Consider the following 18,346-nt stretch of genomic DNA (forward strand, 5'->3'; position numbering starts at 1 on the left):
AATAAAAATAAAGTCAGCAGTAAATACAAAGATTAAAGTGATTATCAAACTCAGTCATCCCATTTTACATTTAAAAAACAAAACTATTCTTAGCTACAGTCATTTCAAAAGACTAATTTTCAGTGTGTGATTTTGTTTTCTAGAACTTATTTTTAATACTTGTTAACAATAATGGCCAAAATATATAATGAGACATTCATTTCTCTTTGAGTAGCTCACATTAAGTAGCAAGATTTATTTTTACCGAGAAGTAATTATTAAGTCTAATTTTCCAAAATGGGAATTATTTTTACAAAGAAGTAATTATTGAGACTAATTTTCCAGATTAAAGTATCATAACAATGTGACATACTTCTATTTAAAAAGACAACCCTGACGTACTTTAAATAAGATATGTGCTTTTCATTTTTCTAGTAGGAGTGCTCTTTAATCCATCAGCATTTCTAACATAATCTCTCTAGGTCTGATAACATGTATTTCAAGAAAGTCAGCCAAAGCTAGTAATGCTTGACCATAGAAGTTTATTTGTTATAAATAGATAAGCAATATGCATATGAATAACTCATCAGAGAATAAGTTTCCTTTCATTTACCTAAACTGGTCCTTTGATATGTATTCTCACAGATCAATTTCCATTGTTAGGATGAAACCCAAGAACCTAGATGTTTGTCAAACCAATTATTTTGTCAGTGTAGGCATAACCTGTAAGTTTGAGCCCTGTGGTGATGATTAGAAGTATTTATGGATATATGACAAAAGTTAGATCAAATATTAGAGGAAATAAGATTTATTTGAACATTAGCCTGCTGGTCAATAATATTGAAAGCATTTTTACCAAGTAGAAGAACTTAATAAGATCTGAAAATAATCAATTCAGATTATTAGGAATGAAGCAAGAAAAAATTTCAATTAAAATAGAAATGCCACCCATAGCCTATTTCCACATTGCCCTTAAAATCTTGGGAAGTATAGACAAAAGCTGTTGAAAATATAACAGACTGAGTGGTAGTGCCCTAATTCTGCCATTAATCTTGATGAAATTTCAAAGTAGTTGAACTTTTCACTTTGGATATCATAGAAAAGGTCCATTAGATTAAATGACAACCCAATTGTCATCACATCAGTGAAGAACCTTGACAACCCACATGCTCCTCCTTTCCCGCCTGTTCTTTTGGTACTGTGCATCTTATTTCATAATGAATTCGTTGATTTAAATTTAATTGTTCTCTTTCCTATTTTATGCCAGCCTAAAACCTTCGGGGTACAATCAGGAAGGGGGTGTGTCCCCTGCAACTGCAATTCCTTTGGGTCTAAATCATTCGACTGTGAAGAGAGTGGTCAGTGTTGGTGCCAGCCTGGAGTAATGGGAAAGAAATGTGACCGCTGTGCCCATGGCTATTTCAACTTCCAAGAAGGAGGATGCACAGGTCTGTAAATAAGACTGACCCTATGCATTCATTCTCTGGTTTCGGTGTTTAGGCATCCGTAACAGTTCTTCAGGGTTCCCAGAGATTAAAGGAAATGCACCTTGACAACAAATATGTGATACAAAATATTTAACCTAATAAGTAATGTTTATTTATTTTAAATAAATTAACAAATGAAACACATCTCAATTTGAAACACTGCCCTATAAATACCTGTGCTTGCAAGTACTCAATAAAAATCCATCAGCAGATCCCATTCTGCTGTTTCCCTTCCTGTCTGTAACTCCACTCTGCCTGTCACTCAAAGGCTACTGCAGCTTGAAAGTCAAATGTTCAATTTTTCTGGTGCCAGTGTTATCTTAGTTTAAACTTGACTCGCAAGCTAATACAGTTCAACTTCTCCTTTTCCTATTGCAAAATTGGTACAAGGATCAGGAAAGTTAATACCTTTCTCTGGTAGAAAAAGTATGTTTTCACCTACTTTCAGGTGCCTTGTTCTGAGAAAGAAGTGGATTGGCTCTAGATATTTGCTAGTTCACAGGACAGTGCAGGCAAGGGGTTCTAACCGTGATTCCCTCAAACAGTGTTCTCATGTGCCCATCGACAGCTTTCCCACAAATCATGAATCACTAAATAGGAATTAGGGGCCAGCCCGGTGGCATAGCGGTTAAGTTCATGCGTTCCGCTTAGGCGGCCCAGGGTTCCCCAGTTCAGATCCTGGGCACGGACCTAATCACCACTCATCAAACCATGCGGAGGTGGCGTCCCATATAGAAGAGCTACAACTCTACAACTATAATACACAACTATGTACTGGGGCTTTGGGGAGAAAAAGAAAAAGAGGAAGATTGGCAACAGATGTTAGTGCAGGGCCAATCTTCCTCAAAACAAAAAAAAAAAGGAATTAGCACACTATAGATGAAAGTAAAGATTGAACATTAGCCTTGACTTATATACCATAATTTGGAATTGATCCTTATTCCAACAATCAGGCTGAATGTTACCTTTGCTTACTAAACTCACTGATTCAACATTGATGATATTCCTATATTCTCAGCACCATGATAAATGCATGGTAAGATTTTAAGACATTATTATTGACCCTTGTAGCAAATTTATGTGAGAAGTGGCAGAAATAATATCTGGAATTATTTTAAAAACCAATACCTTTCAAATATTCTCAACCACTTTCAATATACAGTTTTTATCATAAATTAAACCATTATAATTTATTCTGAATGTTATAATTGTAGATCCTCTAAGAATCTGAATATTATCTCTAAGCTAATATCTGTATCTACTAAAAAATTATAAAGCTGCATTTTAAAATATACCCTGTTTTTTTGGTTTTTTTTTTTTGGTGAGGAAGATTAGTCCTGTGCTAACATCCTTTGCCAATCCTCCTCATTTTGCTGAGGAGGATTGGCCCTGAGCTAACATCTGTGCCCATCTTCCTCTACTTTATATGTGGGACACCTGCCACAGCATGGCTTGATAAGCAGTGCATAGGTCCACACCTGGGATGCAAACCTGTGAACCCCGGGCCACCAAAGCGGAGCGCACAAACTTAATGACTATGCCACTGGGCCAGCCCCTGTACTCTGTTCTTTACGTCCAACTCTCACTAACATTTTAACTTAATATGAATTAATGAAGTGGTACTATGAATTCAAATATATCCATTACCAGAAATTATAAAAGAAGACAAGAACACTATTTAAAATTATGAAATGGTCATATTTTAGAAATGCAGACTAAGTAGCATTTGAACCCAGAAAAACAGAACGGAAAACAAGCACGAAACAGGCAGGATAGCATTATGGTTAAGAACATGACTCTCACCAAAGAGCTTGGATTTGTTTCGTGGCTCCACCAGTAACTTGGTAAGTGACCCTGACTGAGTGACCTGGTCTCGCTGTTGCTCTGTAAAATTCATCTATTGAATCAAGAAAATGATAGTATGTACTTCACTGGGCTTTTGTAGTAATTCGTTAATGGTTATAAAATATTTAGAGTAATGCCTGGCACATAAGTGCTATGTATGTGTTTATCGTTATTATTATTATCATTATTTCTTTATTAGTATTATCAATAGTGGTAAACACTCTCTTTTGGCAGGAGAAAACTAGCTAATTACTCAAGGCTTCTTCCTATTCAGTGTTATTCCATTGAAGAACTACTTAGAGAATATCTGTTTGCAAGTAATGATTTCAACTGTCCCAAGACATTTTTTAGCACATAAATATAAACATAATGTAAACTATTTTTCTTCTTAATGAATGGCACATATAAAATAAATCCTTTGGCTTAAAATTAGCAATAAAAATAGTAGAAACAACAGTTAACATTTATTTAGTGTTTCTGTCAAGTATTATGCTGAACATTTTTCACAGCTGGTATGGAATGCTGTGAGCAATGATAATTATGATCCCTTAAAAAGTGAAATTAATAAAATACCCTAAATGTATTCCATTAAAAAGATTTAACCATCATATAACCAATTAAAAGGTTTCTTATAACATTAGTCTTCTATTTGAATCTGAGTATTTGGTTTCTCTTCCTTTCCTTTCTTTGATATGAAATTCTACAGTAAAATATACTCAGTAGCTGGGTCAACTATAGCTAATAAGTGGCATACATTCCTTGTCTTGGATGCCTCTGAAGATCTCAAATCTCATTTTTGCATTATTCGAGAAAGTGCCATGTATTGGGATGTTTACACTGTTCATATATTGCATCATAGCTAAGAAAATGAAAAACCTATTGAAAAGAAATAATGCCAGCGGTAAATAAAACTGAAAAATATCTTTTTTATATATACAGTTCTATAATTCAACTATTTTTAAATATTTGCAAAACTAGAATATCCTGATGTATGCATTTATAACTATATACGTAATATACAGAATTTAAGAAGCCTATGAAGCTTATTGGTTTTTATTGCAAATCAGAGAACAGGAAGGAAATATTAATCTATACATTATAGGAAAATCAGTTATGAAGTTAAATATAGAAACAAAATTTTAACCTTTGTAGTATCTACATATAAGTTAATATAGTTAACATGGAAACTGATACACCAGTTCTTTCTTTCCTAAAACTGTTGAAAAGCTAAAAATGCTTTACTTTTTGAAATTATTAAATGAAATACAGCATAAATTTATTGAACAACTCCTCTGTGAAATACACTGTAGTTTGATATAAAAGATGAATGAGGTAAGTTTTCATTTTCAAGGATCCTTAACCATAGTATGGAAAATAAAGCGACATAAGTCACAATGTAAAACTCAACATTTTATATCAGATTTTTACTATTTCTTTTTTGCCCTTTCACCTGTGAAGCTTGTGACTGTTCCCATCTGGGTAATAATTGTGACCCAAAGACTGGTCGATGCATTTGCCCTCCCAACACCATTGGAGAGAAATGTTCTAAATGTGCACCTAACACCTGGGGCCACAGCATCACCACTGGTTGTAAGGTGAGTGAATTGCTTTATTTCATTTGATAATGTTTTTTAAAGATTTTTATTTTGGTAAAGCTCTGTAGTTGGGCATTTCAAAATCCAATATTATATTACAAAACAATCTAGAACTATCACAATAGAGTTATTGCAGATATTGATCCATAACTTACATTTTACTTGTGGGAAAGATGATGAAGTAAGTACACATTTATGCGGCTTCATCCATGATACCTACCAAAAAAGGGAAAAAAAGAACAAAAAAATTCTATAATAAAATCAGAAACAGCTATAACCTCATACTTAGACACGATGAAATATATCTGCAAATTACCAGGAAATTAGGAACTAATGAAAGGAATTTGCCACAAAGCTATAGGAATTGCCCTCAAGTTATCAGTTTCCATGAAGTTGTTGAGAAGATTCTGAAGAGTCATGTTAAAAACGTTTAGCTTGGAAAAATCCTCATTTTTTTCCACTGGTGGACCATAGAGTGGCATGATCCGACTCGTATTTAGAGAAATTTATCCAGCATCTGGATGGAAAGAAACTTACAAGGCTGGTGCAGAAATATTGGTTAGAGATGACAGAAGCTCGGACCTGTCAATGAGCCTCCACGAGGACATAGGGGGCAGGCTACTTTATAGAACTCTTACGCTGATAGGGTTTCGTCAACTCAGAGTTTTAGGAGGTGAGAAAGAGAAGGCTTAAGAATGACTCCCACGTTTTGCTTTGCAACAAAGTAGATGATGGTTATTGTTTACTGCTAGCGGGTTATAGGAGGAGAAGCAAGTTCAGGAAGGAAAGGTTATGAGTTCGGGTTTTTTGTCAGATTTTTATGAGGTGTTAACTAAATAAAATACACTTCCCCCATTTAAAGTGACGAGTTTTGACCAGTGATTACAGTCGTCTACCGTCCCCTGTGCCCCTTTGCAGTCTACCTCCCCTCACCCTCCAATCAGCACCAGGAAGCTACTGTTTTGCCTTCTGTCACTATAGTTTTGCCACTTCTACAAATTCATATAAATAAAGTCATACTCCATGTTGGTGTTTGGGTTTTTTTGTTTGTTTGCTTTGGGGCGTTATTTTTGGTCTGGCTTCCTTTATGCAGTGTAATGCTTTTGTAATTCATCCATACTGTTGCATGTACCAGTAGTTTGGTCTTTTTAGTTGTCTAATAATTTTCCATTGTATGATAGGCTATGCCTGGTTTACTTATTTACCATTTGATGGGCATTTGGATAGTTTCCAGTTTGGGGCTATTATGAATAGTTTTGCTATGAACATTAGTGTATAAGTCACAACATATGTAGAGATATATGTTTCCATTTCTCTTCACAAGAACACTCCATACCCTTGCCAACACTTGAAAGTCTAAGTTTTTTTTATTTTAAGCGTTCAGTTGGGTATGTGTTCATATCTTTGCATTTCTTTAGTGCCTGATGATACTGGGAATAATTTTATTCATTTGTCATTCATATATCTTCTTGGGTGAAGCGTCTGACAAATCTTTTGCGTCCATTCTAACTGCCTCAGCTTCTCCAAACTCTAGTCTCTGTTTCTCAACTCAGCTGTAGTGCTGGCCTTTCATTGGGTTCCCCTCTCCGTGTTGCAGCTTAGAAACTGCCTCTATGTGCTGCCTCGTTTGTTTTCCTTCTGTCCTGTGCTTCCTGTTATCCAATGACTGAAAACGGTTCTTTCTTGGTTTTCATTTTTTTTTTATTCTTTGTTTTTGGTGCTGTAGTTTAACAGCTTAAAAAAGAGGAGACAAAACATGTAAGTGCTATAAAAACTAAGAGGAGACTGTTTAAAAAGAAGGACCATTCTTTAGTGCCTAATGCAATACAGAGGTCAGATAGGATTAGGGCTGAACTGTGTCCACTAAATTTAAGAGCAATAAATAAGGGCATTTTTGACATTAGTGAGAGTCATTCCAATTGGTCACATTGGGTTGAGGCATATTGGAACGCGATGACCGAATGTGGCCTGTTTGATTCCATGGTAGTACCCTGGAGAGATGTAAACTATTTTTTCCAGTGAGTTAACACCCACGTAGACTCTAACCATCTTACATATACGACAAAACATCTGAATACATTGGTCTAAAATACACTGATCTAGAGGAAAACAGGAGTATTGGTGATTGTTCAAGGAAGTTCAGATATCTGATTTTAATTAGACGTGATTAGAAAAAATAAAAACTAGACAGGGCACTCATTTTTCTGCTGCCAACAGCACTATTAAGTTTGAGGATCCACAGACCCGTGTTTTGGGAAACAAAGCAAAAATTTCTCAAGAGTTCCAAAGTTTTTTGATGAGTATGAACAATGCTATAAGGTTCTATGGCTAACTTTTTGCATTTTCATCTTCGAATCCAAGCATCTGCCCCATCCCATGGACTCATGAATAAGCCATAAGGAAACTTATGAGGGCTCCATTCTATCCACAAAATTCTATTATGTGGCCAAACTCAAATTAAACACCTGAAATTGAAGCGGATCCCTAATGTTCAGGATATAAATAAAGATGGAATATAAACCAAGTTTCTAAAAAAAAAAAATGTACTTATACGTTTGGTACCGTTATGTTTACTGATCACTGAATAAACATTATATTGACTGAAATTTTTGATTACTTTGAACCACTGTTAAAAATCTAAATTTCTGAATAGGTAGACACTTAATCATTATCAACAATTACAAAAAAATGCATAGAGCCCTCACAAATATTTATGAGCATGTATTGTACTATTTAAAACATTTGGATGACTATAATCTAAAAGAACAGTGATTTGAGATTTATAGCTTCCCTTTCTTTGTGTCATGGATAATTTCTCTGTGCTGAGGTGTGAGTACACACACCATTTGAGCTTTCATTGAAATCGAATACAAAGCCTGCCATCTTGCACTAGCAGGGGTATAGTGCATAAATCCTCTATTGCTTAATGAACATTATATCTAATTATGATTTAAGTTTGATGTTGGCTATACTGCTATGGCTATACCCATACTAAACATATGGGTAATGATCTTATTTATTTTCCACTATAACTTCCTGAATAAACTTTCTGATTTGGAAAGATCTCAATGTCTATTTGCACTGTCAACTAGTCCTTAAGAGTTAGTGCTTTGGTTTTATACCATAAATTGGGTAGCAGACATTTCATATTTTAGTTAAAAGATAAGGATGTCCCATAAGACTTTTTAAAATTTATTACATGATTATAGTTTTCATAACATATCATAATTTTCTATTTCTGATTATGGCCCATTTTGTTTAAGTGAGTCAAGGAAAAATTATTTAAGTGAGTAAGTCAATCATCCTTATTTTGAAATATTCTACATCTGATGATCTTTAAGGACTAATTATTTGGGGTGACTGCAGTGGGTTATTCTATGCCTTGGAAACTATGTCCATGTTTGTAATATAATAAATAATCATATTTTGAATCTTTGGGTTTAAAATAACTTTTAGTACATCTCTTATGCAGCCCTTTTTACTGGATAGCAATGAATACATAGACAAATACTTAATCATAAAGACATCAAAAATAAGACTAGGTAATTACTTTAATATCAGAATCTGGGAAGATATTTCACCAAACATTTGGACAGGAAAGAGATGGTAGATGAGAAACAGGTGATTGTACATCCCATCCTAGAAAGAGTAGTCCTATAAATACACAACTGATGGCAGGAGCAGAAGCAAGAATATCCCCAGTAGTGGTGGATATAAGAATTCATCTGAGCAATGCAAGTGTGAGAAATATAAAGTAAGATCTAACCAGACTTGGATCTGGGAATTTGGCAAATTTCTATGCACATGAGTCTGCTCTGGAGCTGAAGATCTGAGAAGGATAATAGAACAGCACCAGAAAGAGTCATGTCACGAACAAAGTACAAACATTGTGTAGTGGCAAACTCAGACACAGAGAGAGGTGGTACCCACCTGGGTACCAAGTCAGGACCCACTTGGGAGACAGAAACCACACCAGTTATTTAAACAGGGAAAGTAGACTATAAAGAATAGTTAACTGGTAAAAGGTGGTTACTTACTAAAAAAGGATAAAAGAGGGATATAAGGGGTCCTGAAGTAGTAGGTACAAAAGAACAGCTACTACTTCTAGGCTGAGGGAGGGTGGACAGTAGAGGAACTAAGGACCAGAAGGGGACACTCCCTCTCCCCCGACCCGCAGCAAGGCTGAGGTTCCGACATCTTTGAAGAGGCAATGGCTATCACAGGAACACACAGACTGCTGGTGGTAAAAAAAAAATAATAAAAATTAAAAAAATAACAAAAAGAAATCTTGCCAGAGTTTGGGGGCAAGTGCTGGTCTGTAGAAGCTGCCCACCATTATTGGAGGATGCGAGCGTGCTAAAGCTGCTTACGAGCAGCCTGTCATGGTCAGAGAGTGTGTGCAGACCAAAGCTACTCAGAAAGCTGCCTAGGGGAGCGAGTAGTCTGAGGGCACAGCTGGAATTCTTTCTGGGCCCCTGGGCTTTCATGCTAAATAATCAAATAATGATAATGATGATAGTAATAAACACCAGAACCCAGGACAGAAGTGTCTTCCCACCACTGTGGCCTGATTGAGTCTCTCCAGGACCCTCTGTTGACTAAGCCTAACATTGTGCTGCCTGGCCACAGAGAAATGTCTACAGAGTCTAACTACAGTATCACAGAGCAGGGCAAGGAGAATGAATTTAGAGCTCAGAGGCAGTAGATTGATCACTGACACAGCTGGTCTCTGAAAATGATTTATTCCAAGATCCTAAGTGAGATCTGAGAAGTCCACTTGGCATTTTCATTAAATGGCAGAGAGATATGAGCTCTGTAAATCAAAAACAGAAAACCTTAAAAGAATACAAGATGCAAAGATACAAGGATGAGCAGAAATTGAAGATAAGTGAGATGAAATAAAGAAATTATTGAAAAGAAGCTAAAAAATGCAATAATGAAATTAAAGTAAGCCTTGGTGGTATATACATACAAATAGAATCTTCACTGCGTAAAATGAGTGCTATGAAATGGAGAAGAAATTTGAGAGGTAAACAGCAAAATGACTATGGAAGACATTAGAATCTTATAGATTTGGCAGAAAGACAAAAGTAATATACTTTATGAATTATAGGTGATCCTGAAGAGAAAAATTGGTAAATTAGAACAGAAGTAAAAATCAAACACAAATTTGAAGAAATAGCACTGAATCAAAGAACAATTTTGTTCTAAAACTGCAAGAACTCACCATGTCCCAGTAAATTAATTTTAAAAGACTCAAACCCTAAAAAATTCTAGTGAATTTTTTTTTGAGAGGCACACTTTTTTTTTTTTTGCTGGCAAAGATTCACCCTGAGCTAACATCTGTTGCAAATCTTCCTCTCTTTTCTTTTTTGTCTCCCCAAAGCCACAGTACATAGTTGTATATTCTACTTGTAAGTCCTTCTCATTCTTCTATGTGAGCCACTGCCACAGCATGGCTACTGACAGACGGGTGGTGTGGTTCCGAGACCAGGAACTGAACCTGGGCCGCCGAAGCGGAGTACGCTGAACTTTAACTGCTAGGCCATCACAGCTGGCTCACAGAATTACATAAATAAAGAGAAAATCCTGTATATGTCTAGGAAGAATGTAAAAGGTTACCAGCAAAGCACCTCAAATCAGGCTTGTCTGTAAAACTAAAATGCAAAAAAACAACCTCCTAGATGTCGCTTTTCTAAGTCCTCTCTGGCTTCCCCACATCTGGTTTGGTGCTCCTTCCATGTTCTCCTAACGTTTTGCACTTCCCCTATCATAGTATGCTTATTCTGCTGCATTATATTTATGTATTTACTTGTCTCCCTCTGTTAGACCACGAGGTATGCCTCTGTACAACTTAAATGCTGTAAAAATGAGAGGATAAGGTAAAATGGCTTTGCCTCAAGTTCAATCTTTGAAACAAAAAATGTTTGAAGAAAACCCATACCTAACTCCTCCTTGCCACAAAAAAAGGCAAAGAAAACACATTTTTTTCCTTCTTCAAAAGCATTATGGTTTCTGGACACAGATATTTTAGTAAATACAGGAAGCAATTTTAGTGTTATGTTCACTGATGTTTCCCAAGTGACTAAACGAGAAGAAGACAAATCATATAATAGCCACACGATTAATCTGTGTTTCATGGAAGCATAGAAACATTAGAATTAAAATTGTAAGAGATTTCCTATGAAATGGTGTCCTGGTTGCTGTTTCTACCTCCTCTCTAGGCTTGTAACTGCAGCACGGTGGGGTCCTTGGGTTTCCAGTGCAATATAAACACGGGCCAGTGCAAGTGTCGTCCAAAATTCTCTGGCGTGAGATGTACGGAGTGCAATCGAGGTCACTGGAACTTCCCTTACTGCACTCCTTGTGACTGCTTCCTGCCCGGGACCGATGGGGCGACCTGTGACGCAGAGACTAAAAAATGCTCCTGCGTCGATCAGACCGGGCAGTGCTCTTGTAAGGTACGTGCTGTCAAAATACAGGAAGGAAAGACCTCCTCGATTCTCTTTCCACTGCTCAGTTTTAACTTCATTTAGTGTAAATTACTCCTGCTTCGTTAAGCTAAACAAACAGACTGACACACAAAAACTCGTTGCCAGACACAGAGTTTTTATTGATACACGTTCATTGGCATACAGATAAGCACTGCTTTTTAAGAACTAATTTTCGACTAAACCCCAACTTTTTTTTTCTAGTTGGTAGGAGTGATATGTTTTCAACAGAAAAGTTAAATTTTTCTTTACTTATTCACTTTGCTTAAACAAGAATAATCTGGGAGGGGAAAAAAAGATAGTTCTCTTAAATATCATCAGAGAAAATCACAGCTAAATAATGACTGATAAAAAAACATTTCTTCTCAAATTAATCCACAATCACTGTACACCAGAAAATATATTTACTGCTGTGGAAGTTTAGTAAAATTTCATCACGTATAAATACTGACATTATAAGCAGTGACTATGTGCAAATTTCGGCCCTCATTAATATTGTTAAATGATGTAGAAAAACAGCCAATTAAAAAGGATAAGGGGGATTTTTTCCCTCTGAGATATTTCTGAAAAATCTATCCCAGGATGAATGCAGTTAAGAGGTATCTTTTCAAGAAAAAATCTACAAAAAGAGAGACAGAGGAGACAGGAGGATGAAATCAAGGGAGTGATGGCTAAAATAGTCTTGAGAATTTAAGAAAATGGCAGCTTCTGCCTTTCAGGGCCCAGCATAAAATACAACTTACAATGCTGCACTATTACATCCTATGATTACAATTATGCATTATCTGTAATACGTATTATCTGTGTGTATATACATTATATGATAATAATTATGTAAGTCTGCCTTTTTACATCCTGCTTGTGTTTTACAACTTTGCATCACACCACTGTCTAGGAATCAACGTTTTTCCTTTGCTTTTGAAATTCTCATGACTCTTTCATATTGCTCACAGCAGAATTGTAGGAAATACACTGCTTAGATTTAAAAAACAACATACAAGATGCTTAGTCATGTACTGATGTATAAATGAAGCACTTTTTAGACCCATGAAATGCTAACAATGAGTTTAACTACATATGCCATCTGATATGTGAGTCTAATGCTCAGCGTTCTGTTCTTTTTTGTTGAATTTTTTAAAGTGTTGTTCATTCTCAAGTTTATTTCTCTCGTAACGTCACCATTATGGACTCGGAAGACTCTCATCTTTCCTCAGGTGAATGTGGAAGGTGTCCACTGTGACAGGTGCCAGCCTGGCAAATTCGGACTCGATGCCAAGAACCCACTTGGCTGCAGCAGCTGCTACTGCTTCCAGGCAACTACTCAGTGCTCTGAAGCGAAAGGACTGATCCGCACGCGGGTGAGCGAGGAGCTGCTGAGCCATGTAATGGTCTAATGTCGGTTCCTGCTGGCGCTTTTAGCCAGGCGCTGAGGGGTAGGAGGAAATGGGAAAACATTTAAGTAACCTTTTCCCCTGTGCACATTCAGAAACAGTAAAGGGGCCGTGTGCTATTAGACAGTTGGACTAAATGCCTTTTTTCATCTTCCTTAAAAATAGTTCATTTACTGTTGATAAAGAAATAGATGCCAAGTGAATAAGAAAAACATTATGTTTGGGGATGGGAAGACGCTACATTCTGAAGAGTGAGGGCACCGAGGCACGAACGTTGACACGTGCTAATGGAGTAATGAAAACCAGAACTTGTTGCACGTTCATTCCAACCAGCCTGAGAGAATCATGGATTTTTAGGGTGGAAGCATGTTCATTTTTACCTTCGTTTTCCTTAACTCTTCTTACTTTTAAATTCTACTTTTTATTAGTGTAAAAGACTCCAGTTTTCACAGATGTAGTGATTTTCATGATGCAAACAAGTCAGACTTGCTGTGTTTGCTCATTATGCGAAAGTTCTGTTTCTGATGAGAACACCTCATCACAATGGGGATGGGGCTGAGATAGACATACAGTCCATAACTTAGTTTTAAAGGAATGCCCACAAGACTAGAACTCAGGTCCCTGCTGTGTTTTGATCCCATGCAGGTGACTCTGAAGCCTGAGCAGACCATTCTGCCCCTAGTGGATGAGGCCTTGCAGCACACAACCACCAAAGGCATTGTTTTTCAACGTCCAGAGATTGTTGCAAACATGGATCTAGTGAGACAAGATCTCCGTTTGGAACCTTTTTATTGGAAACTTCCAGAACAATTTGAAGGAAAGAAGGTAAGGATAAGAACTTTGAAGTCACGTGAGACCGAAATTAAATATATTTTTGGAATCCTGCCATTTGCAGACTTATCTAACTTACCATTCCTCCTTTTATTTTGTCAGTTAATGGCCTATGGTGGCAAACTCAAGTACGCAATCTACTTTGAGGCTAGGGAAGAGACAGGTTTCTCTACATATAATCCTCAAGTTATCATTCAAGGTGGGACTCCTACTCATGCTAGAATTATCATCAGGCATATGGCTGCTCCTCTAATTGGCCAATTGACAAGGCATGAAATTGAAATGACAGAGGTAAGATTATTAGATGTTTGGTGCAAGGATGCCAATGGTTTTGTGCTTAGTTTTGTCAAAGTGGTTTCTTTTCTTGTTAACAGAAAGAATGGAAATATTATAGTGATGATCCCCGAATCAGTAGAACTGTGACCCGTGAAGACTTCTTGGATGTACTATATGATATCCATTATATTCTTATCAAGGCTACGTATGGAAATATCTTGCGACAAAGCAGGTAAACTATAACAGAAAATATCCAAGTTAAATTCTTATTCCAGAGTCTGTAGGGAAGATCAGTAAGACATCAGACAAGGAAGATTTCAACGTGGTTCGTTTGGGAGTGTGATGATAGAAGACAAGGATGGCTTCCAGGTCACCTGGTGGAAGTTATTCTTATTCCCCAAAAAAGGAAAATAGGATGAGAAGCAAGTTTAAGGGGAAACGATATTGAATTCACCTTAGACATGCTAAGTTTAAAATGCTAGTCAGAAATTCAGGAGAAAATGTCCTGTAGGTCAGAGATAATTAGCTGTTGTGTTATAAATAGGTTACAGGATTGCTGAAAAAGTGACCTCTTGCCACCTTCAAGAGAATTAGGTAGGGCCAAGTTTCTTCCAACCATGAGCATTCTTATCTGTTCACCCCTGTGCATGATACAATATTGGCATTTTTCCAATGCCTTAGGATGTGAAAAGATGGGGAATCACATTGAAAAGAAAAGAACACAGAATAATAGCGAATGTGGTGTCATGGAAGCCAAAGGATGTGAATACATAAGGAAGTATTCAGTGTTTTCATATGACCCAAAGAGGACAATTCAAAGAAAGTTTTTTGAGACCAACACTTAGGACCACTCTGGTGACATTCATAAAACCAGTTTCAGTGGAGCCCTGGGGCAGAAATAGTCTCAAAGTTTTGAGGAATGAATGAGACACGACAAACCTAACATTATGAGTGTAGACTACTGTTTTCCGTGAACATAACTGTAAAAGGGAGGAATGAGATAGTGTTCAAGTTCAGAGGATGTTTAATTTGAGAGAGAAGCAAGCATTTTTGCAGACCACAGGGGAAAGGAATTAATTAGTAGCAAGATATACATTAAAAATGATAGAATAAACAGAAAATAAATAATGGAGAAACCAGGAGACTTCAATATCATGAACACACATGGTCATGTTCCTTGAGTGGAAGGGACAACGTATCTAATGAGATAAAATGAGAAATCACACAGAGGTAGATAAGTTTTATACAATGGAGGCAGCAAGTTGAGTTGAGTTCATACACATAGTCTCAATTTCTCGGGCATGTTAGTTTCTCTGTTACATCCTGTAAGAATATGGAATCAATAGATATTTGTAAAGAATCCTGTATAATAAATTAGTAGACCCGTGCATGGAAACAAAACAAAACAAAATTACAAAGCCTCTCATTGGTAAACCAATGAATATAAAAATACCACGTTTCAAATATTTATGCTGTACTAAACATATAGCAGAAAATCCTTTTCTTTATTGCAGAAGATCCATATTGCTGATTCTATCAAAAGTAAGGACTTTTGGTAAAAGAATAAATCAAGGAACAAAAGTCACTTTCAAATCTGTATTCCTTTGGTTTCCTTTTCATATTTCTCGCTTCTCACAGGAGATTATTTTTATGTGAAATAATAAAAAAGCAGGTACCAAAAATATACTGTCAGCTATATTGTTAATTATTTTCAAATATCAAATAAAAATCAGGTGGTAGAAGCCAAAGCAGGTTTCCATGTCATAGAAGACAGCAGATAACTTTGTGAGAGTGCAAATATATTATTTTGCAAATCGTTCTGTGCTGCAGTAGAAAAGTTTGGTAATACACAGAATACTTGGTTAGTGCAACTGATAGAAACAATGTTGTCATGCATTTTTCATCATACTTTCTTTGCTTCTCTCACATCGATTCCTCCTTCCTACACTGAGGCTGTCTTTTTTTCCCATAAGTCTCTTTCTTTTCTCACCTTACTTCACATACCCCACGAAATCATATCTTGCAGCTTAAGAGATCATTTTTGGGGGCCAGCCCAGTGGTGCAGCGATTAAGTGCATGCACTCCGAATCGGCAGCCCGGGGTTCACAGGTTCGGATCCCGAGCACGCACTGACTCACCGCTTGTCAAGCCATGCTGTGGCGGCATCCCATATAAAATGGAGGAAGATGGGCACGGATGTTAGCCCAGGGCCAATCTTCCCCGGCAAAAAGAAGAGGATTGGCATCGGATGTTAGCTCAGGGCTGATCTTCCTCACAAAAAAAAAAAAAAGAGAGAGAGAGAGATCATTTTTGAAACATTAGAATAAATAAATACTTCACTTTTTCTAGGCTCAATAAAAACTAGAGTTGTCCACTAGCAACAATAAGAACAAATAAAGCAGTGGAACAGCACTTGATTTATGTAAGATGGTGGAATTATGACAAAGGTCAAAAATATGTTTGAATCTTCTCCACAAAGTGACTAAGACATAACCCTGCAATTTTATCCAGTTACAAGTTCAAATAGTCTCAGACGCAGAAAGTGTAAGAGTTCTACACATGGTTTGAGATTCAGGCTTTGTACATTTTGTCAATGCTGACATTTTCTTTTTCCTTTGCTTTTGTCTTCTCTTACATGTATTTGAAGTGTAACCGAACTCAGTGGGTCCCTCTCTTGGTGAGTGTAGAGCTGAAAAGCACAACCAAGGCTGAAGTGGGTGAAGAAATAAGGTTTATTACTTGCACAAGCAATGGAGAACACAGGGGATAGCTCCCAAAGCAGTGCCCCTCACCCCACTCAGTGCTGGTGGAGACTTAATACACCAGAGTGCAGAGGATGTGTTACAACTGTGTAACAACTGGGCCTAATCAGGGTACATGTGCAGGCCATTACATAGTGATTTCAAGGCACCATTACAGAAAAGGTTCAGTGTAACATGCCATTACATAACGAGGTCAAGGTATCATTACATAACAGGTTCGATGCAACATGCCATTACATAACAGGTCCATGGTAACTTTTGGACACTTAGAGCTGGAGCAATTTGCAGGGGTCCTGCTGCAGCCATGTAAGTTCCACTGCAGGATGGCAACGTCTGAAAAAATGAGGATGTCAACTTCTGAAAAATAGCACATTTAGTTTTCTCCTTGTCTGGAAAACATTTGACAGACTATGTTTGGTTATGGATTAGATTTTCAGTACCCCTTCCCTTGCCTTGTTTCTGGTCACAGAAGGACATAACTTTGTATTTTACTATTCATTTAAAAAGCAGCCTGAATTTTGCCAAATCCCTGATTCAGGCAAAACAGTTGCTCAATGATTCCCCGAGAAAAAATGGTGTATTGTGGAAATATCTGTTGTTGGCACCATTCAAGTATCACTTGGTTTTTAAACACTAGCTAGTCTGTTGTGTGCATGCAATGTGTGGCAGAAGGAAAGATGACTTCTCAAGTTATAAAATACCATAGATGCCAGCAGAGAAATGAGTTGTCAACACATACCAAGTTACCTTCTTACTCCCACAGAGAACCCAGGGGAACATAAAGGTAGAGTCTTTCTTACAGGAGAGGAGCAGTTTGTTTACAGCTCATAACCACTATGTATCCTATAAGGAGGGGAGAGTAAAATTGAATTTTAACTGAACGTGTGTTCCATAAAGGCTGGCTGATCTTCTGAGTGCAGATTACAATGCTAGTGAAGCCAGGATGGGCATTCATAATTCAGTGTCAATAAAACCTACCTATTCTTGTTATAAAGTTTATGATTCAAGCTCCTTAAGTTATTGGAAGTGCCTTTTATTGAAGCAAAACTACTCATTGTCTCATTTAAAAGTTTATTTGCAGAACATTTCATGTTAACAGTTAGTCAGTCATGAAATAGTCTGAGTTTATGGACTGCATATATTTTTTAATGTATAATTTCAAATTAATGAAAAGAGTATCAACATTTTCACTGTGAATAATTATTTTTTTCAACTATAAGGACCTTTCCACCTATAGGAAGGGGGAGTTAATTTAGTTAAAGGATTTTTTTTTAAGTTAACAAAATATTAAATTTGAAATGTTCTTTATCCTCCGAAAGAAATCAATATTATCAGTTTATGCCTGATGGTTGTTTCCTAAAGTTCTTGAAAGGACATTTGGAGAGTCAAGAGGAAGAAATCGGGGACAATCGTAAATTAAAAGCAATTTCACCAGTGACTACAGGGGATATTCTAACGGGGAATGACCTTGGATTGTCTGGTTGAAAGAATATAAATGTCTAACTAATTGGCCATGTCTACCTGAAGCCGCTCACATTTTAAAAAGTGAGGGAAAAAATCTTTATAATAACTTCTCAACAGGACATCAGACATCAAATTTACTAAGTTCCTTATGATTTATGTGAATATTTTACTAATGTGTAATCTCAACCTTTGAGGAAGCAACGATGCAGTAATAGGATGTAGCTC

At 36.8% G+C, this 18,346-nt stretch overlaps 1 protein-coding gene across 1 annotated transcript in view; it reads left to right on the forward strand.

The window, feature by feature from the left end:
* The window catches only part of LAMA2 (laminin subunit alpha 2), a 575,531-nt gene that overhangs the window by 376,076 nt on the left and 181,109 nt on the right, over positions 1-18,346 (forward strand). The window contains exons 21-27 of the mRNA XM_087444077.1: positions 1,247-1,427; positions 4,770-4,906; positions 11,131-11,367; positions 12,612-12,755; positions 13,434-13,613; positions 13,722-13,910; positions 13,994-14,127. Coding sequence (XP_087300203.1) covers positions 1,247-1,427; positions 4,770-4,906; positions 11,131-11,367; positions 12,612-12,755; positions 13,434-13,613; positions 13,722-13,910; positions 13,994-14,127 — 1,202 coding nt within the window. The remainder of the gene's footprint in view (positions 1-1,246; positions 1,428-4,769; positions 4,907-11,130; positions 11,368-12,611; positions 12,756-13,433; positions 13,614-13,721; positions 13,911-13,993; positions 14,128-18,346) is intronic.

This window comes from Ceratotherium simum, chromosome 19 (genome assembly GCF_057802395.1).
Source record: "Ceratotherium simum simum isolate JZ-2026a chromosome 19, ASM5780239v1, whole genome shotgun sequence".
NCBI lineage: Eukaryota > Metazoa > Chordata > Mammalia > Perissodactyla > Rhinocerotidae > Ceratotherium > Ceratotherium simum.